Below are 22,614 nucleotides of genomic sequence, written 5' to 3'. Positions count from 1 at the left end.
CAATATAAGCACTCCTATGAACTGGGTGCCAAACTTTGATCAAGATATGAAGCTAATAGAAAATCCGTTTGGTTCAAAGTTATCAAATCAAAAACAATACATAAAAAGCAAAACATTTAATCCACATTTTAAAAAGAAAATTGTTCTAAAATATATGTATTCTGTATTTGACAAACAGTTCATTCGACATATGAAAACTCACAGGAATATGTTTCAGCTGTAAGAACAGAATGATAGAGTTTTTACAATACTGGTTTAAAAACGCACTTCAAATATTGCAGTGTTTGAAAATGTAGATTCTCAGGAGGCAACAGAACTGTTGACTTCTCCCTCCACTGGACACCAACTAACTATTTAAGTTGATTTGCATACAAAGCAGAGCTTGCAACATGATAGCTATTCTTAAAGGGTGGGTTTTTTTTTACTTTTCATATAATACAGTAGTCACACAATGAGGCAGTTCATATTTGTCTCAGTGAATCATTAATTTTTGACAGACACTTGTACAAAATACTTGGACAAAAGCCAGCTAAGATTTTCTGTTATCTTGCATGTTTTATGAATCTATTCACGTCTAAATGCAGCACTTTTTTTTTGCGATGAGGCATTTGTTTTTATACTAAAATATCTTTACTTTGAATAAAGCTGGAAATTATGGCCCTTAAAATAATTAAACAAATAAGGCACCAATGTTTTTGTAAGATATTTACATCTTTAAAGAACATTCGGTAGACTGATTCCCCACTGTTGGTTCAACCCCAAAACTTGTTTGTATTCAAAATTAATTATGACAATGCATATTTATATTGAAACAAACTATGATAAAGGGAATTATATTATATAACAAAGGGCAAGGTCACCAGAGTTCAACTATGTTTATAATTTTGAGCATGCCAAATGAATACTCAAATCATGATACCAGTTGGGTCGTCGAAACGTAAAACATGGTTACTTTTATAAATGTGTTGTCATGGAAATTACAACATCGTGTTATCAATTGATTTTGCCTAGCGCCCGTAAAAACATAAGTGAACATAATTTCCGATATACGCTGTGAGTATTAAGTAAATGAGTGTAGTATTCAGACTATGGGTACAGGGTATTTACATTTTGACAGTAGATTAGATTGACTGAAGAAATTCCTAATGATTAAATAATGTAACATATTAATGAGGGCCGAACCTAGACTTGCTTCTCACAAGGGTCTAATTGACTGGCTTTCACGTGCTCTGCGTGATATGCTTCATATAAACTGCACTTTGCTTAGCCGGACAAGGTCGCGTGAGTTGCGCCCTCCGCGGTGCTCCAAACCCAACATAGTGAGGTAAGATTCCGTTTGATCGGAGAGGGCGCCACTTACGCCTACATGGTCAATTCGTAGTCTAGTCTGGTCCCCTGCCCCAATTTCAATGCTGAGGGCGGTTAAGAACCCTATTTTCTTAACTGCCCTCAGCGTTGAAATTGGGGCAGGGGACCAGACTATTCGTAGTCGTTATTCCAGAACACACGTTTGTACGTTTTCGTCATTAATTATAAAGTACTTTGGATGAACGATAAGTATTGCGATAATTGGATGAGAAAATACTGTTGGGCTCAATTGGCGAATTTGTGGTACAGAATAAATGAATCAACAAGAGGTGAAGAAAATACAGAAAAATATTGAACTTTAGATTTAGAAATGAAATTTTATTTGTAAATAACACAATAGGTGGAATGAATTGCAATATACATGCATGTAACACATGAAACAATCGGCTACCAACGCTTCACCGTCAGCTGTACACACATTAGTTTAGTGACATTTGTTAAATGTCCACATACGTTTAAAGACTCAAGTAAACATGCTAAAACCTAAAACATGAATTATTTATCTGTTGGTATTACGTATATGTGTAATCTAAATACAGTTTGCATTGCTGATCAGCGCAGGTACTTAAAGTGGGAAGGTCGTCACCTGCGCACGCGCGGGAATTGAGTCCCAAGCGACGATAACAACACACGCTAAAAACACAAAGGCTCATGGGTAGACACTTGTTTGTAAACAATGACATCTATGGCCATCCGACGCATGCGTAGGTGACGACACTCCCACTTTAATTAACGTGTAATGATATCAAAACGGTGCGATTTGTTGTATCAAGACACACTACTATGAGCATCCATTGTAGGTTTATCGTGTGGCATTTAACACAAAGCTAACACTAGTGGTTTCTCAAGACAAGACTTGTAGATACACAAACAATTGATTACTAGTATTGCATGGACAATTTTCCATTTCCAGCGTTCACTCGTGACGTTTTATTTACAATATCGATTCTATTATGTCAGATCAATAATAACTCAGTCCAGCTGTAAAAAAATTCATAATATATGACGATAATAAATAAAAGAAATAGAAAAAAAACATACGAGCAACCAAATAAAGCAGTATGTAAATTCATCAATAGCAATATGCAAATTAACTAATCAATATGCATATGTGTGTACCCAATTGAGTCAGGTGCGTAATCGGGATGTCGGTTATATTATATGAATAATGATGTAGATTTTTCATGCTGACACAAATATGGCCATGCCGCATTATCAGTCATATTCACTATAAAGAACTCGGCAATGTGCGCATGCTCAATATAAACATGCTTATAGATTGCTTCTCAGTACGAACGTGTACTGCTGAAACCACTGAACTGTTTTTTCAGCTGCTGAGTCGCCCCTACTGCGCAACTGTCAGGCTGGATGAATCGGTTGGCTGTCACACAACTAATCACTGGCTGTCATCCAACTTTTCAAACGAAAAGTCGACGCGCCAAAAAAAAAGTGTAAACCACGCCCTCCAACGTCACGAAGTTACGCCCACTGACCCGACATGACCTCCGAATTCAACCAATCAAATACGCGGAACAGTCGAGCGCAAACTTTCAGTCTCGATGTTTATTATGTGAATTAACTGATAGGTCTAGATTGCATTGCGTTGAAATGATCAGAAGTACTAAAGGTCGGTTGTATCGCAGAGGGGTGAGAGCTTCGCAAGAAATACATGACATGGTGACCCAAGAAATATTGAACAGTGGTGGCGATCCAATAACCGGACGTTTTGGGAATTTCACGCATGTGGCCGACAAATTTAAAATGTCTGTTTCTGGCGTTCGCAAGATATGAAGACGATTCATTGAAGGAGATCGAAACGTTCTCCAGAATTGACGAAGAACACAAATAATTAATAGAAACGATGAAACGACAACAGCCGTCAATTACATATAAAGTTATGAAAGACAAAATAGAAGAATATGGCAATGTCCCCGGTGGCGTGTCTAAAAGCGCTATTGCACGAATAGTGAGAACCAAACTTACGGGAGGTACATGGCTATTCAAAAGGTTGACTTCAGTAGCGAGGGAAAAATTTACCAAGGGTAATATTGCTTACTGCAACGAGTTTGTCAATTTCCTGCATACCATTGACCCCATGAAGATACAGTTTTTTTGACGAAGCTGGAGTAAGAGTCAGCAAAGATATGAACCCGCACTTCGGCCATGCTCTCCGAGGTGAGCGTGCAGTCGAAATACAACGCTACACGAAATCGTCGAGCGTGACTTTGCACTTTCTGTGCAACTTGGGAGATATTACGTATTTCAAGGTGTTCAACGGTACAACAGATACCTACCAGTTTCTCAATTTTTTCGAAGAAGCTGGCGAAAATGTTAGACCGCTAACCGAGCGACCAGTGCTGGAATATGATGACATTGTTGTATTGGATAACCACCCAACGCATCAACATGAAGGCGGTCGCTACCTCGGTCAATGGTTGGAAAACATGGGAATCGGCATGGTGTATACTCCCTATTATTCACCAGAATTGAATCCGGCAGAGTTTGTTTTCAGAAAAATTAAGCAGATATTGCCTTCCCATCGTTTTAACAAACTCATTCGACGAGACTTGCATCTTGCTGTGATGGAAGCACTCGGGAAAATTACACCGAGGGATTTATTCGGGTACTACCGATGTGTTGGGTTCATGGATTTGTAACTGAATCAGGCTGCTGACAATAGATTATGTTTCGAACTTACAGCACGTAACAACATTTATTCAAAATTTGGGACTCGAATGAATTTAAAATTATTTTAGTTTTGTATTACCACATTGCTAGTTGGATCTTCAACGCCATTTTTTAACGTGTGCCACTTTACAATCTGATGCTTTTATTGTATTGTAGTTATTCCCATGTTTCAATATAATTTGTTATATAAATTAAAGAAACCCGTAACTCATAAACATGTGGTTTATTTCAAAGCAAATACAAAACATTGCATAGTTATTTATTTCTGACAATTGTCAAGCTGTTATATCAGTATAGTTATGACAATTTCAAAATAATAGTAACAAAGAACAGCAGTAACCCTAGGAACAAACAAAGTGTATATCTTTAAATGCGGAAAATTTAAAATGTTAACGCTTACTATTTACTAATACTAATAGTATAGCCATGCAGTATAGCAGTGACCCAATGAAACAGTTTACTGTAAACAAGTCAGTGTCAATGAACTTCAAAATACAGCCACCTGTAAATTTAACAAGCTACAACAAGCAAACACAACTAAACTCACTGCACCAACCAACGTATTTTGCAAATAATTTCAAATGACTGGGGTGCAATCTACACTGACGACTGACTCCAATAACAGCTGCATCACTTTGAGTTGACCATGACAGACAACTGGAATTATTTGCAATATTTAGAATCAGAATCCTGTCAAATTTAAAAGTTCTGGAGTAATTCTTGATTATCATTCGCTCTGCTTGGCTTCCGATGTTTTTCATTCTCCCGCCAATCATGAGAAGTGTTGCCCGATTTACCTCCGAATATGTACATGTTTCAATAATACATGCATCCCAGTTGATCGCAATGTCATTTTTTATCTTGTAATAACCTGGAGGCTTCGTACAACATGTCTAAATTATTATTGGTAGTACTAGAGTCATGTTGTTGTGTTGATAATGCTGTTACCGGATCAACACGCTCAGTCTCCGCAATGTCTAGCGATTTATTTTTTAGTCCACGCATAGACATATCAATTGGCATGTCGTTCGAACACTGGTCATCTGACTCAGTTTTATCAAAACGAAAAAAAACGCTTTCACTTTGATATTGTATTTGTGTCTTGGTCGGGTTATAACATGTACTCGGTGACAACTCGTTTCCGGCGTTGACGGTAAGTCTTGAATGTTTACTTCGGTTTGGATTGGTCTCGAAATATCGACGAAGAGGACGATTGAATGTACTGAAATCAACGTTGTCATGGTGAATACTAGTGTGTACACGAGAAGGTTGTGACGTCACAAGCTCGTCGTTGATCCGGGTTTTTCCAGGGCCATAGACTGAACTGGCAAATCCGGAACTCGATTCACAAGACTCAGATGACTAAGACAATAATTGACTGGTGAATGATTCAGTAATATGCCTACATTTTGGTACGGGAATCTCTGGACTGACCCTATTTCGTGCTGCGTGTTGGTTGAAGGAAGGCGTCAAGTCGACCGGAGCGTCATCACTCAGGGCGGTACATGACGAGTTCTCACATTTCCTGCCAGTGGCAGTAACGGTGTCTTTTTTTTTGTCTGTAGTGGCGACGCCACCGTGACGTAAAAAGCCGAACCCGGGACAGAATCGTGTTCGTTGCGAAGAGTTTGTTTGTAAATTAAGTCCACTTTGTTTTGCATTCTTGATATTACATCTATTAGATTTTCAATTATAGCAACTCCTTCATTTCGTGTCGCACGGTCTTGATCAAATTTGAAGGTATTCAAACTTTGTTGAATCCCAAGTTCCAACATCAAGTCGTCTTGTTCCTTCTCTACTTTGCTACAGTGATTTTTTTCTGCCGACATTTCTTGCAGTATTGTCACCCATGTAGTGTGTAATACCGGTATCTGTATTTACCGTGGATTCAGTGGCTTCTGGCCAAGTAACACCTTTCATTTTCCAGAGGTCTATTACTTTTCTCTGTTTTGCGCTTGAATATTTGTTTGTTCATTTTCTCCCGTTTTTTGATTGTCAAATTCTCAGATTAATTCCTGTAAATCAATCGGGTCACCCGGAAGTCTTCCTTCTAACATTGTTTCAAGTTTTCTACTGTCCGTATTGACTTCCAACCATTTTACTTGGCCCCCAGTTGTCAGATATTTGTCCGTGTCACTGGCAATGAGTTGATCAAATGTGGCAAATGTGTTCCGGGTAGCCGAGATATTTTTTTCTAACCTTTCAAGTTCGAGATTTTTATCTTTACTTTTTCCTTTTCGTGACCTTATTTCACTTCTTAATTTACTCATTTTCTGTCTTTCGTTTCGGTGTTCACTCCTGGTCACGTCTTTACAAAACGTAGCACTTTCACACTTGGGATAAGTACAGTGAAGTACGTTATGTCCCAGGCGCTGATGACATTTGCTACATGCTGGTCCACGGATATTAGTATGTAATGGCGACGTTGGTTGGAATGACTCTTCTAGACACTGTAACTGTTTCTCAAGTCTTTCTGTTTCATTCTGATTATTTTCAATGTCTTCTAATAAATCTTCTCTCATTTTCTCGGTCGGAGACAGGTATTTTAAAGTTGAACCACCTACGTTAATAACATCCGGTCGGATGCTACTTTGTGTCTTTTGCCTGGTAGTTCGCCGATTTTCTCTAACTTGATCTCGCTCAGTATCGTCAATGCGACGTTTTGATTTCTTGCTACTGGTAAAATTACTATGAGTCTGAGAAAGTTCAACATTGTGCTTACGAATAATAACCTTTGGATATGAGTTTAACGTTACACGCTTATCGACAGCTAGGGTTGGCTTGTCTGCTTTCAGTGGACTTCTCAGATTTGCCGCTTCGTGCAAAATTAGACGTCTGTGTCCCGGTGGTATTTCTGGTAAGAAATCATAAATATCATCCTCAGTTATCCGAGCCAGCGCCCGAACACTTGTATATCCGGCCGTCCTCAGTGTCGATACATACTTTAGGAGTTCAACACCAATGCCACATAACCACAATTCCAGTTGACTTTCTCTTGAAGGACTGATGCCGTAACTCGCCATGATGACATCGAGAAAAAAGTCTCGGACGACTGATTATAGAAATACGCGCTTATAGTATTTTATTGGTTTAATTCGGAGGTCATGTTGGGTCAGTGGGCGTAACTACGTGACGTTGGAGGGCGTGGTTTACACTTATTTTTTTGGCGCGTCGACTTTTCGTTTGAAAAGTTGGATGACAGCCAGTGATTAGTTGCGTGACAGCCAACCGATTCATCCGGCCTGACAGTTGCGCAGTAGGGGCGACTCAGCGGCTGAAAAAACAGTTCAGTGGTTTCAGCAGTAAATGGTGGCGCATGTTCAAATTTCGGAAACAATGCATTTTGCGTGTGTTGTATATGTTTCTTGGAATCCACATCGAACACGGTGCGGCTCGGTGACCCATTGACGCTGCAGGTCGGCGTCTTCTACACCGATCTGACGCATATCGCGCAATGTGTGCCGGGAGTTGGCTCGACATTTCGAACGTTTCCAAGTCAATCGTTGACTGGCACGTATTTTACGGATATATTAACTCGTTTAAGGGGCCTGTTTACTAAATAATGATAAATAAAACTTAGAAAACTTTTAAGAACAAACTGGCCCCAAAATTGCGCAAATTTGCAATAAGTTTATGCTGCTAGTGTCTGGCTCGGAAAGCGTTCTACGCGTGATGTTATTGCGCTCAAGGACGTTCTATTTCCGAACTATTTGAAACCGGAAATTACGCGATATATAGAAGATAATATTTGGTAATCGTAGTCCTAAATAACTATTAAAAATAGCTAGACGTTTCGAGCAATGGCTCTTTATCGATAGCATAGAAGAAAGTATTACGCGGAAATTACGCGGGTACTTTCGAACTTCAAACACAAATTTGATTATCGTTATTATTTATTCGTTTCTGTTGTTTCAAAGATTGAATTATTTGTGACATTAATATTTCACTCACTAAACAATATTTCACAAAAATATGTGAAGAAAGGCAACTTAAATTGGAAAAAAAAATTATCAAGTTCCGTGTATAAACACTTGTGTAAAGAGGCGGCGGAGCGCTATTTTAGCCAAAATCGGCTAGTAAGGCGTCATATGACACAGCAATCTCCTTCCCAGAGGCCTTTGCGCTTTACGCAATAGATAAGTAACGCGTATCGAACTGTGCGGAGTTCGGTTTGTGCTGGGACAGCGCTTCCGGTGACGACACAACGCTCGGTGACCACCATTCTTTATGACGTCAGTCATTCCTAAACAACACGTGACTGCTAAAATAGTGACTACTGACGATATAAAACCGGGAAACGTATACTCCCACAATGACAATGTAGTCAATTAACATGTGACTGAGCATTATCAAAAATATTGCAAAAAAAAAAACTTGACACATTTATCAAATGGCTTTGTAAATAATCAGTCAACTATACACAATGTTCTTTTAGTGTAATACACAACTAAACATGTCCCACCCCTTCCTCTTTCTTTCCTACTTGCAAGACGACCTCGCCCAATCGTAAAAACAAGTGCTATCGTCTTTCAGTTATAATAGTAAGCATAGTCGTCGTCGTCGCCGCCGCTACCATTGTAGTCTTCGTCATCACCAAATCCACTGGCAAGACCCTGAAATTTGAAAAATAACAATCCGACTAGATGCTAATGTATAGGACCCGAGAACAAATTTCGAAGCAACTGACATTTTATATTGGGGGCGGGGGACTCTATATCCAGAAGTGCCACAGTATGAGGTCTTTATCTGATTTAAAACACATCATCCAAAACTTATAGACGTATATATTTGGGGATGCTAATACTTTTAAAGACATTTAGTGAATTATGTCAGCATTTTTGCCCTGATTGCTAAATCTTTATATTTTATCGTTTTTCTCGGAGACACCTACTCGATAGTGAGTGTTTACAGGAAGCCATCAGTTTAGGTCAGAGGCTTGCAAATTGCCATCGTGCAATTTTCTTGACTCGGACCTAAACTCTGGGTTTAATAGCTGTAAATCCACACTTCCTAGTGGTGTAGCCACGATTTCTGAAAAATTAAGAGTACGCGTTCAAAATTCAGCCGCTTCATTGCTTCCGGGTTTGGGGGTGCGCATCTGATAACGATTAGCGAATTATATCAACAAAACTAACTGATTAATTATTCAAGTTACACCTACCGGAAGTTCACCTGATCCGCTTTCTTCATCAACCCTGTCACCATCACCGCCACCACCAGGGACAACAGGATCACCACCTCCTCCTAGAGTGCGCAAACACAAATACCGTCAATGTGCTACCCATAGCAGATGCAACCTCAATGTTTTAGCAATATAATAATTATGCAATACTATTATCACCACCGAGCAAAAGATGGTATTATGTATGTACCATACGACAAATTCCTCTATGATATACGTCCATAATAATAGGTAGCAAGACGGCCAAGACCCGGTGAATAACCGATATAACCGAACATAAGACAAGCCATTGTGATATCGTCAATATTTATAACGCTTACTCAAATCATGTGTTGTTACATATGATATTTAAGAATATTTACGATGTGGCATAATTTCACAAAATTAAGATAATGGCTGCTATACTAAAAACATTAGAACCGCGCGCTGATTATCGATTATCGAGTATGAGTCATTGCTCGAATGTCTAGATATTTTGAATAGTTACCGAATATTACCTACTATACGGTATATCTGAACTATAGCACTTGAAATGAGCATCCTAGTCCTATACAAATAATTAATAACGTATAACTTAACTTTATAACTAAATGGTTGCTTTAATTTGATCAAATAATTCCACAACTCGTTTGAGAGTTAGTTTGGGCTGTGTGGATGGTTCATAGTTTTAATAATCGTTTGCGTTCAAGTTTGTGGTGTTTAAGTCAGTATTTCACCATTCTTTGAATGCATACTAAACACTCAGAAATGTGACTGTGCAAAACGATTATTTTACAGTGAGAATAAATAATATGTATGTGTGTATATGAACTAATCGAGTCTATATTGTTCCCATAGTCGGTGATATATTTGTACATAGCACATTGGCATCAACGTTGAAATGAACTTACCTTCTGGGCATTGTGGAAGTCCTCTGCAATTTCTGGGTTTGAATTCCTCACCTTGACAGAATGCGCCACCGTTTTGTGGAGCCGGGTTGTTACATCGACGATTTTTTTGTTGGAAACTGATTACACCACATGTATGGGAACATGGTCCCCATTCTCCCCATGGGCCCCAGCCGCCGTCAACTACGAGGAAATATAAAACACAGAAGTCCGTGAATATTAGGAACTTATGACGATGGCAGAATTGGACAACTACTAGTATTCTGCACGTCTAAGTCACACAGAAAAAACTATTCGACATAGTGTGAAAAAAATACAGTAAATTCATAATGGAAACAAAAAATAGCACAGAACTAAGTGAATTAGACTTGCTTGCAGTCTGTTGTGATTCCGATGAAAGATTCTTGAAAAATAAATATAAATTCAGGTCACAGGAGGACATCCGCGTTCACCTCTCGTTTACGAAATTTATATTTTATTTTTCAAGAATTATTCATCGGACTGCAAACAAGTCTATAAGTGAATGGAACAAATATTAGTATATTGCAAAGTTTTTCTGTCCCAGGGTCTATAATGGTCCAGCCGTTAGTATATGATGTGTTCATACTAATAAATACGACTTAGGGAAATACTAGCTGATTGCTTTCCTCGTTCTCTAGTCGCCCAGGAAGGCCTCTCAGTTTAAAATTGGATTTACTGCAGAAAAGGGAATTTTAATTCAACCAGCTTTCGCGTACAATTTCTTTGTAACTGAGGATGTCGATTGGGCGCTGTAACATGCCGACTATGCGTGTCAGGCTGAAACCTCGCGGCTAAAACACCATCGACAATCTGTTAAATTGAACATTCACATTATCTATAGTGTGTTTCACTAGAAATATGATCAGACGTTAAAACCGTTAAATTAAATACCTGAAGAGATTAATAATTTCACAGTATTATGAATTTATAAATGGGAATGGAACTCCGGTACTACTTCGTGGCTTGGGTTGAAATAGCGCCACCAGACGACGATCGTTCGTCTAGTACGTACCTGGACAACCATCGTTATTGATGCACTTCTCTGTATCGATAATATTACCCGAACAGTATCGTCCTTTATATCTCGGAGCCGGGTTATTGCACTGGTGACTACGTTGATGATAACCTTCTTCTCCTGTGCAAGGTGTTGCCGAACATCTTCCCCACTCACTCCACTCAGACCAACCACCATGAACTGACAAATGAAATTGATTTAGAACTTGACATTGCTTCTGGACAGTGCGAGATTTGTCAACCTTAACGTATCACTTATTAGAAAGCTGAGCCACGCCCTCAATTGGTAGAGCAAGTAGTGCTTTCTGTGTGTGGCTGTTTTTTTCCCCAATTTTGTAAAGCAAATATATTTAATTGTGTTTTCATATATTTTTTTGCGCGCAACAGAAAGAAAATATACACTAAAATACTATACTATAAAACTGTGATTTGACTATTCCGCTACGAGGTATGAATAATAACTATGACATGTAAAAGACAATACCAGGAAGCGTGTAAATTTCAGCAACTGTAACATCATTGATAAGATACAGTTTGACAGTTATAAATAGAATAGCGTACCCACGTTGTTATGGTAACCAATTACTCGAGACTCCAAATGCACAGGAGGTAACATAGGCAACCGTAACAACGGCGTACATGAAATTTGTGAAGTGTTGAGAAAAAGTAAGTAGTTGCATAGATTCATAATACAGCAACCGAAGACCGCTATTACCGGTAACGTTATTAATAGAATGTTAAATATAATATAATATATTCGAGAATGGTTTGGGGCAATCTAATTAAAATCTGGTGTATATACTTACACTTTTTTCATTTCGTGTTTTTTTTTTTCATTTTTTTTTTCATTTAAGTTTAAGGGGTGTACATTTTTAAACATGTATCTTTTGTACATGTATCGTAACGTATATAGACTAACTTACTTGGACATCTTTGTGATGCACGGCATGTCTTAACCTCTTTGCCTTCCCCAATACAGTCGTCGCCACCGTGGGCTGGGGCTGGGTCTGTACATGTGCGTCGGCGGTTTCGCTTGCCTCTGTCGCAGGTGGCTGAACATCTCGTCCAGGGGGACCATGAAGACCATTGACCGTGTACTATCAAATTGAAAGAGCATAAGAAAAAAATTTAAGCCACGGTCCAATAGGCCCAAATATTATTAAAAACCCACCATTTTAAGCAGTAAAAAAGTGTTTTCTCTAAAAATTGAGGATCCCGTTCCGTTGTTTGATACCTAAAGTCCCCATAAGCGGCGCGACCCAATTTTCAATTTTTTCGAATTGAGGGCAACATAAGTTGTTTTTTTGGCCTAATGTGCGATCTAGCGGGTGAGGGGTACTCGCCAATTAAGGGTAGAAACAGCATGTTCCCGAAGTTTATTCCACTCTTCTACTATACAAATAATTACAGAACACATTTATGTAGCAAGGATCACGCAAGACAATAAGTCAATTCAAACAATTGAAATGGGTCGCGGATTTCTAGCTTGCAATACAACGTGGCATCAGGCATTTCTATAAAGTCTACAATTTGAAAAATAAACTTAGGAATTGATCTTGAATATATTAAGATAGATCGCGGTATTAGGCGATTCTAAGCCATTGACTTATCACTGTTGTTGGTTTTCTATTACATACTTTGAGGCCAGTCAGACAATATGTTTCGGAAGAGATGAAAAGAGTAACAATTGAAATGAATAAAAAAAGAGCAAATGCAACTCTAAAGCACAGCCCCCCCCCCCAAAAAAAAAAACGCCAACGAATCGTTTTACCTGGACACGGCTGCAAATCGCATATCTGTATCTGTTGGTTAGCCCCTGGACACACGTTGCCACCATGTAGGGGTCTAGGACTGTCGCATTTACGTATTCGTCTCTTAGTGCCGAAGTCGCCACATGTTTCTGAACATGGTGTATATTCTGACCACATCCCCCACTGTCCGTCAACTGTCAATGGAAACACAGGTATGAGACAGTGATTGTAAGAAACAAGTTAACTGGTGTTCGCCGTTATTCTGAGTACGAGCACAGTTACTCTACTAGGAGAGTGACTGTGGTACTAGTAAACTAATCTGATATATAACGCGCAAAAAGAGTTTGTAGCTAAGGCGGGCATCACAAAACTGTGTATTTAACTCTAACGCATACTGTAAATCCATTTATTTTCACTGACATTTAATTTCACTATTTTGATGTTTTATATTCATATTCACTGTGTTTTGATTTCACGCATTTGTCAATGGAACAATGAGTTTCATTTTTATTTTACACATTTACGTAGATTTAATTTAGCGGAAATTACTTATCAGCGAAAATAGCGAAATCACAGTCCCTCTATCCGTGGACTGTGGCGAAATTAAAACCCAGTGAATGATTAATGCATTTACAATATAACCGCAAATGGAAATCATTGTCATTCGACAAGTTGCCCGGGATAAGTTGGCTGTATTATGGTAACGCATGTGCTCAATAATATAGCAGAAACATAATTCAAGTTGTATACTTTACAAATACACGTTGTCTATAGGTATACTTCAATCAGTTTTCTTACTCGGACAAGGCCTTTCGTTACATTGAAGGATTTCGACATCCTGGCCATCACATGGTAGACCCCCATGCTGTGGTACTGGGTTGTTGCATAGCCGTGCTCTGCGCTGTGTGCCGTCACTGCATGTTACAGAACATGGGGTCCAGTCGTCCCAGTTGCCCCATCCTCCGTTAACTAAATTGGCAACAAAACGTGATTCAAATCGGTCACATTTTCGACATATATAAATAGGTATATAGAGCATTGTGTAATATATAAATATGTATTGAAACGTTGTATGGAGGTATATTAAACTATGTTGTAATGTTTTTTTTTTTTTTTTTTTTAATTTGAAATTAAATTGTACACTTGTGAAAACAAATACTGCCAAGAATCTTCAAAAGGATGTTGGAATATTCCAAGGCAAACTGGTCATGTGTACAAAGATATATTAGAACATAATGGTATATTCTGCAATTCCTGTCTGTTCTGTGAATAATAGCAAGTATATACTTACTCGGACACGGAGCCACAAGACATGGTCGCACTTGTTCCCCTATGCCGTCGCATAGCCTTCCTTTCTTGCAGGTTCGTTGTCGGTGCTGAAATCCGTCTCCACAATCTTGACTACACTCACCCCAGACACCCCAATTGTTCCAAGCTGTAGAAAAAAAAATAACGTTTTGTTTTTATCTAAAAATGTTATGTATAATTCATACCACTATCAAGACTGATAATCCAATGCCGAGGCGAAAGCGAAAATAATCTTATGAGAGTAACGTTCACCAATGTTCGACTTCATTCCCGTTTTCTGTTTTTGAAACAAATCGATAGAACATGCGCAATGTATTATATTAATTCGATCTGCGAGCTCATGTATCGTTGTGGCAACCATGAAAAACAATCTGATTGCGAAATATATGTCTACTATATATTACTAGTATATGACTTACGGTCGTCAGCGGGCTCGGGGTTGAGGGCGTCTAATACATCACTACACTGCGTGCACTGACCACCCCGTTGTCTAGTACTCCATCCTCCTCCCCCACGTTGACAACAGTCCACCGCATCGATAAAGTTACCTTCAATTATCTTCCGACACTTGTTTCGTTCGGCGATGTACTTTGTGAAACAGATTGCATCTGCAAATACATTCAATTAAAAAAAGAAAGAATGTGACGTTGTTTTTTGATGTAAGCAGATTATAATGCATTTAAACGCTAGTCTATCCGTAGACCTCAAAAGTGTATTTTTAATGTCTATGATCTACGTTATCACGGTAAAACATTAAAAATCCCAAGGGGATATACAACTTGGCACGTGATACGACATTTTACCGATTGCATCACATCAATATTGTAAGTAGTTTTATTTTTCCCGCCAAAAATGATACTGAATCGTCTGTCAAATTTACGAACACCCCAACATTGCTGATGTCAGGATGAAGGTAATAACTGACACGCGGATATTCATACGAGAGAGGGCGTTGTTGGGTGGTAAGTGTCGTACGCATGCGCTCTATAGTTAATCTACATCAGCTGCACCAAGATCAGGATATATTTACTCAGATCGATGGAAGACTGGCATAACGTCGTAATGTAAATAGAATTGTCATGTTCCAAATAAAAATGCTCTATTTTCTATCGAATTCACGGTATCAATTGCGAGAAAGGTCATACTAGTACACTATACAATCTTTCAAGCGGCCGAAACCTATGAATTACAGCAGCTCGTACTTGAAGGAGCGCAAGAAAAAACAATAGGCATCTCTCGGTTTGGATCCACGACTCAGTACATGTACAAGTTTCAAATATTCAACTTTCATGTGTTTTACTAAGTATCCAGAGACGTGTGCTCGACCTCCAAAGTTTACCCACATGCACATGTCTCAAATTGAAGTTAAAGCGTGGGAGTCGTCACCTGCGCATGCGTCGAATGACCATAGCGTGTCATTGTAGTCTGGTCCCCTGCCCCAATTTCAACGCTGAGGGCTCAGCGTTGAAATTGGGGCAGGGGACCAGACTACGTGTCCACCCATGAGCCTTTGCGTTTTTTATCGTGTGTTTATCGTCGCTTGGGAATCAATTCCCGCGCGTGCGCAGGTGACGACCTTCCCGAATTAACCCGGGCCGAAACCTGTTTGTATGTGTTTTTTTTCAACAATAGGATCAAATAAACTCGGGGTCGAGCTCCGTGTATGAGCACCACATCCTATATTTCTAGTCTGAGCTCCGAGCTAAACCTGTCAGGATCGAAAACGCATTAATCTGTTAAAAGTGTTTTCCAATAGTGGGTTATAACCCCCGTTTTGCTGCATGCGTGAACCCCGACACTGCATTTTCTGCATGTGGCCAAGAATACAATAGGGCAAAATGGCAACCCAAATTAGTATGCTAATCCGATCCAAGCCAGTAGCATCGTGGCAGTTGTCCCGGTAAATGTGATAGTTACGACGTTTGGGGCCAAAATGTGAGAAGAAGCCTATTCGTAATTTTCGAGAAAGTTGGTCATAAATAGCATGACAATGTTCATTGGTTTATCATGTAAAAACACAAAGATAATGTCCCATGGCACTATAAAATAGCATTTTTGTGTGTATCACAGTGACGTGTTTTGAGAAACATCTCCTAATATTTTAGACAAATTGCTATTTTTAAAACACTTCCGTAGAGCACAATGTTAATTGTCACTTGTTAAAACCCAGATTTTTGAAATAATTGAGAATAAAAAAAAATATCCCCTCATTCATAATATGTATTTTTTCAGCCTATGCCACCAGCCACAGTCCCTCTATCACGTGATAGAGGGACTGTGCACCAGCACAGTCCCTCTATCATAGAGGGACTGTGGCACCAGCTAACAATTTGAGATATGAAATACTATCTCTGTTATTGCATGGATGTACTAACTTCCATGGTTATAGGAACCTGTCGTAAAAGCATTATAATACTGCCAAAATGGCCACTATACACTAAAATACAACCACCATTTTCTTGCAAATTAAGCTGGAGAGCCCAAACTTTTTAAGTCAATATCCTTATATACAATTTACTGGAAAAGAAATAATCAATAAATAAATTCTGGGTATTTGAAATCTTAGATGGACCACAGGATGGACAATTAATATGTGAAACGGAACATGTCACGTGAAAAACTGTCCATCACAGTTTATTTGTTTGGTTTCAGTAAACTGAAATGCGAACCTACAAAGCTTGTTAGTTTTCAAACAGTATATTAGTTACTTAATCTATGACGACATTGCGTAACGATGTGTAAAAAGAAACAATAAGTCGATTGGTTGTTGAAAGACTGTGGTTTGAGCTACCCGAATATCACATTTGTACCAAAGTTTCTGTCTTCGATGCTCCATTATATAATAATCATATTTTCAGCATCCGATGGACCATTGTGTTAGTACTCAGACTAATAATAAAATCTGTTGTTAGTTGCGGATCAAAACTAACTTCACCCCCACCCAACGATGTTTATTGGCGCATGTAATTATTAAAACTAGTTTTAGATTTGCATTCATTTGAAATTTGGAAGTTTTCAGTGAGTGTCTATTCTTCGCGTTTGTTGCGTGTATGCCAGATATTGTGTCCCAGGGTGTTTATTGTTTAGAACTATGACTGAAAAAAGACCTATGTCGCTTGATGAAAATGACAGACAGAATTGTGACATTTGTTCATCGATTGTCTTTTTTAAAAAGCATCTCTGCAATTGTAATCTATTCAAAGGACGTTTTATATATCAGCTGTTGTTTTAGGAGGGTTATAATCATTAGTTTACATAGTTCCCCATGAGCACTTGGTGCAATCCCTGGAAGCGAGCAGAATGACGACGTGATATATCTAAACAAAAAGTTACACATTGAGAAGTTCTTTGCATAGTAAAATTACCTAATATTTGTGTGAAATGGCCAAATTAATTACGAAGATACAACGTAAAGACATACAATCTTCCACACAAAACATTTAACATGTCCGACAAAGGTCAAAATCACGGTAATTAATTACTTTACTTTAAATAATCTCTCTCTCTATATATATGTATATATTTCTGCCACGGTAGTTTCGGGCCGAACGTTTCGACTGTGAATATTTCTGCCCGGCTGTCTGTTTTGGCTTGGACGTTTCCCTGATAGAGGATCTGTGACCTGACATTGTGCCTAACGTTCGTGTAACGAAATATAGGCTAGACCATATGATAGAGGTAACAATAAACGTCATTTCACCTGCATAGTATCAGTAAATATACATGTATACGCCCCATGCCAAGACTTCTTTTACACCTGTAAGATGTCTGTCGGCGTTGGTGCTAAACCAATATTTGATCTCTTGTACATGATACAATATATTCATTTCTAGTCGTTACATTGCGTCATAGGATGTCAGCAAACTGTTCCACGAATGAACCACGTAATGCGTCCACATTCCTACCTTGGGTATGTACTCGCAGACATCCACACATCAAGGAGTCGAAAAACGTATTTGCTTTTCCCCGTTGTCGTTATATTATAATGGACGCATCTATCGTTCCGTGAGACTAATTACTGATTGAGTGGGGCTCAGACATATTTATCAGATCACGAGACACATACTATGTAAGGTGTTTTCACGAGCAGAACAAACACTTCTGTCATACAAAACACAGTTTAGCGGCTATTTCTGGTGAAGGAGGGATATTTTTGAATTTAAAAAAAAAAATCGCTCGGAGAAAATACAATAAAAGAGTGACGCCATGACGTTAGTAGAAACACATGATCTGTGTATTCACTTATCAAATCCGAGAAATAAAGCACCAAACCGTAAACTAGTCTCACCTAAAACACAGTATACAAAGAGAGTCGTACTAGAGTTTTACTTCTTTGTTCACTGTTACTTTATTACATTCCGCCTTGGAATGAATTTTTATATTTTCTTTACGGTGTAAGAAAAGATTATTCTTATCATTATAGTTGTGGATGGAAATCGCTGTGATTGGCTGGGTTTTATTTTTGCTTAGTACAATCAAATTAATATGAAAATTAACAACAAAATCATTGTTTCCTTCACAAACAATTCAATTTGTGAGAAGTGTAACAATCTTTAGTGGGGAAATGAACACAATAAAAAGTATTTTGTAAATCCTGGGCAAAGAATTTCACAATGTAACTGTAGACTCTGGGATTGGACTCCGTGTATTAACACCACATCAACGCGTTGCTTACCCACTACCAGGGAACCCTACAGCTATGACTTCAAGCTCAGACTAGTACTCTGAGCTTCAAGGGACTACAGTTCCGACGAAATAAATCAATTCTTTGAAAAAATTAGTCTCAAATATTGCAGAATATAATACTGCAAATTACGAAAAAGAAGCTAGGCGCAGTCTGAAGCACATCCCTATTTAAAAGTCACAAAACGCGATGGACATGAACAGGCGTGCCATGCCAATGATATCGTGTGTCGCATGTGAATGAGGATCGAGTAATATTTGACATCGTGTGATGAGACCGAACATTTACCGTATGTAATTCGTACATATTTATTCGTTTTACGGCACTTACCTGTAAGATAAATGAACATCGACGCTGCAATAATACAAAGTAAAAGAAACGTCTGAAATGTAGCCATGGTAAACGAAGCCGTTCGTTTACAGGTTATGATGTATCATGGATGTATCAACATTAAATGATCGCAGGATGAATAATCACAACGTTTTCAACAAAGATCTACTTCAACTTCCCGTGCCGTCGAGAAAGTGGGATGTGTCCTCTCTCAAATTCCGCGAAGTAACATAATAAGAGCGTGCTAAGCGGAACAGACCGTGAACTACCGGTTTCGTGTTACAAAGGGGAAAACAACTAATGGCTGTTACTTTGAAAGACAAGTTTCGTGGAAAGGGCCCCTGTGAAAATCAGACTATATTCTACAGTTCCCCGAATCAACAAAATTGCGCCCGGTTTTACAGTTTTGGACGAATGCCCCACACTTTAGTATCCTAACACCCCTCCGGTGAAATAGAATTGTCGTAAATGTAACGTCCTTCAACCTTGCTGTATTACGTCGCGGTGACATCATGGTTGTCATCGTCGCAATTCGCAAAGCAGGAAATGGTTGAAGAGTTATAAACTTATCTGACATTGTCTGTATAACAATAGGGACAACAAAGGATAGATAGAATTAACGCAGACAGTTCCCACGGTTTCTTCAATTTCTCTTCCCTCCCATACCCAAATTGAAGCAAATCCCGACACAAATTAACAAATTAACTTCCGGAAGATGGCACGTCTGCATTAAAAAGATTAAAAGACGCGTGTGACATCAGTGAGGTCCAAACGGAAGCGGGTTATTGTATTACCCACAGTCCCACAATGTGGATGGGATGCTTTTCTGGTCAAATGACAGGTAGTGAGTTATCTGTTGTGTAGTACCACCGACTCCAATGCATGCAGTTATTGTGGTCGTCGCGCGGGGCGTGCTCGAATTTCATGTAAACAAACAAATGTATTTTACACGCGTTTTTAATGCAAAACTAATAAGGTCTTGAGATATCAATGGAAAATTATGAATTAAAATGCAAATTAGGTGATTAATATGCACAGATTTGAACTCAAATTAAGAAGGTCTGTGCATTGCCCAAGATCATTCATGTACCAAATTTCATTGAAATGAGAATAGTACAGATATCAGTGGAAAAGCCAAAAATTTAATAAATATGCAAATTAGGTAATTAATATACTTGGATATTAACCCAAAACTTATCAGGTATGTGCATTGTCTTATGACTTCTACTACCAAGTTTCATTGTAAAGTATTATGATTAGTAATTGAGATATCAGTGGAAAAGGCGAAAATTGACCAATCATTTGGTAAATTGAGTAATTAATTCGCTTGGATTTTACCGAATCTGCACATTGTCCAAGAGTATCTATGTACCAAGTTTCATCAAAATCCAATAAGTGGTTCTTTAGATATCAGTGGAAGTGTCATGGAACAGCTAAAAATTAGCTAATTAACATGCAAATTAGGAAATAATATGCACCCAATCAAATCTGTGCATTAGCCCACAGTATCTATGCATATGGTTCTTGAGATATCAGTGGAACACATAGAAAAACACATACAGACACACACACATACATACATACATACATACAAAGTACTGGTACAATGACTCCCATTGTGTGCTCCACGTACAAGAGTCAAAAATCAAATTTCAGATCAATGTGTTTGGTGATGTTTTTTTGCCGTTTTCAGAGTAAAAACATGGAGGAAAAAGTAATGTGACTGCTATTGGTTTAATTGCCATAAAAACTTCAGAACAACTAGACCCTCAGAAAGTGGTAACAATAACACTTCTGGTTTAATTTCCATTCATTATGAATTTTGAAATTCTGTTTTTTAAATCCGAATATATAAATTCTTTTACCCAATTCAGTGATTTTTTCCTAAAATATCAACTGATTATCAAATTATTTTTGAGCCAACGAAGAATCTGAATTAACATTCTTCAGCTTTTCAAATTTAAAACAATCATAAACAAGCAGTCTATCGACTGAGATAGCTCCGCTGTTAGCAATGCACATTTCAATTAAAGAACTGAAGACATCATTAGAAAATGAACAATATGTACATTATCAAAGCAATCGGACTTACAGTTTTTAACAAGAAGTCGAAAATATCACTTTCTACTAAAAATGACAAAAATATTCATCAAAATTAGAAAATTGAAGATATCATCACGAAATGAACAAATCTGAGAAAGGTCTACATGTAGTACATGTATCTATATATGTAATATCAAAGCAATTGAACTTTTGGTTTTTAACAAGAAGTCGAAAATATCACTTTTTACCAAAAATGACAAAAATATTCACCAAAATTAAAGAATCGAAGATATCATCACGAAATGAACAAATCTGAGAAAGGTCGACATGTAGTACCGTATCTATATATGTAATATCAAAGCAATTGAACTATTGGTTTTTAACAAGTTGAAAATATCACTTTTTACCAAAAATTACAAAAATATTCATCAAAATTAGAAAATTGAAGATATCATCACGAAATGAACAAATCTGAGAAAGGTCTACATGTAGTATCTATATATGTAATATCAAAGCAATTGAACTTTTGGTTTTTAACAAGAAGTCGAAAATATCACTTTTTACCAAAAATGACAAAAATATTCACCAAAATTAAAGAATCGAAGATATCATCACGAAATGAACAAATCTGAGAAAGGTCGACATGTAGTACCGTATCTATATATGTAATATCAAAGCAATTGAACTATTGGTTTTTAACAAGTTGAAAATATCACTTTTTACCAAAAATTACAAAAATATTCACCAAAATTAGAGAATTGAAGACATCATCACAAAATGAACAAATCTGAGAGAGGTCCACATGTAGTACCTATATATGTAATATGAAAGCAATCGGACTTGCGGTTTTTAACAAGAAGTCGAAAATATCACTTTTTACCAAAAATGACAAAAATATTCACCAAAATTAGAGAATTGAAGATATCAACATGAAATGAACAAACCTAAGAGAGGTCTACCCAAGGTACATATAAACCAAGTATCAAAGCATTCAGGCTTGTAGTTTTCAAGAAGAAGTCGAAAAAGTAAAACATTGACACGGACGACGACGTACAATCACTCATATGATAAGCTCCGCTCGAAAAAGTTGACAGCGGAGCTAAAAAGAAATTTGAGTTCAACATTAAACAAATTCTAATTTGTAATTTTTATAAAAACCACTAAGTTAGTCTTATTTTTCAGAAAATCATTTTTTTTACAACAATATTGATATACACGTATTGATAAACAACAGCGTGTCATGTTGATGAATAGAAATTGAATGAATGAATAGACGCTTTTCCCTATACAAATCGGGGGGGGGGGGGTTGTAGCACTGGGCTAAATCGGACCTGTTTA

General features: G+C 37.9%; 1 protein-coding gene across 1 annotated transcript; it reads right to left on the bottom strand.

Annotated features, from left to right (window-relative positions):
• Positions 1-8,438: 8,438 nt before the first annotated feature.
• On the bottom strand, positions 8,439-19,420 carry LOC102802607 (properdin-like). The gene is made up of 10 exons (XM_085496917.1): positions 19,234-19,420; positions 14,639-14,827; positions 14,203-14,346; positions 13,710-13,880; positions 12,932-13,105; positions 12,084-12,257; positions 11,159-11,341; positions 10,129-10,308; positions 9,218-9,300; positions 8,439-8,669 (listed from the first exon to the last, which is right to left on the bottom strand). Exons 1-10 carry the CDS (start codon positions 19,298-19,300, stop codon positions 8,586-8,588), a joined length of 1,449 nt encoding a protein of 482 aa, XP_085353043.1. The 5' UTR covers positions 19,301-19,420; the 3' UTR covers positions 8,439-8,585.
• Between the last annotated feature and the right edge of the window lie 3,194 nt (positions 19,421-22,614).

Source organism: Saccoglossus kowalevskii, chromosome 3, assembly GCF_978046115.1.
Source record: "Saccoglossus kowalevskii chromosome 3, keSacKowa6.1, whole genome shotgun sequence".
Taxonomy (NCBI): Eukaryota; Metazoa; Hemichordata; class Enteropneusta; family Harrimaniidae; genus Saccoglossus; species Saccoglossus kowalevskii.
Note: the sequence above shows the minus strand (reverse complement) of the source record. Positions and strands in the feature narration are given on the sequence as shown.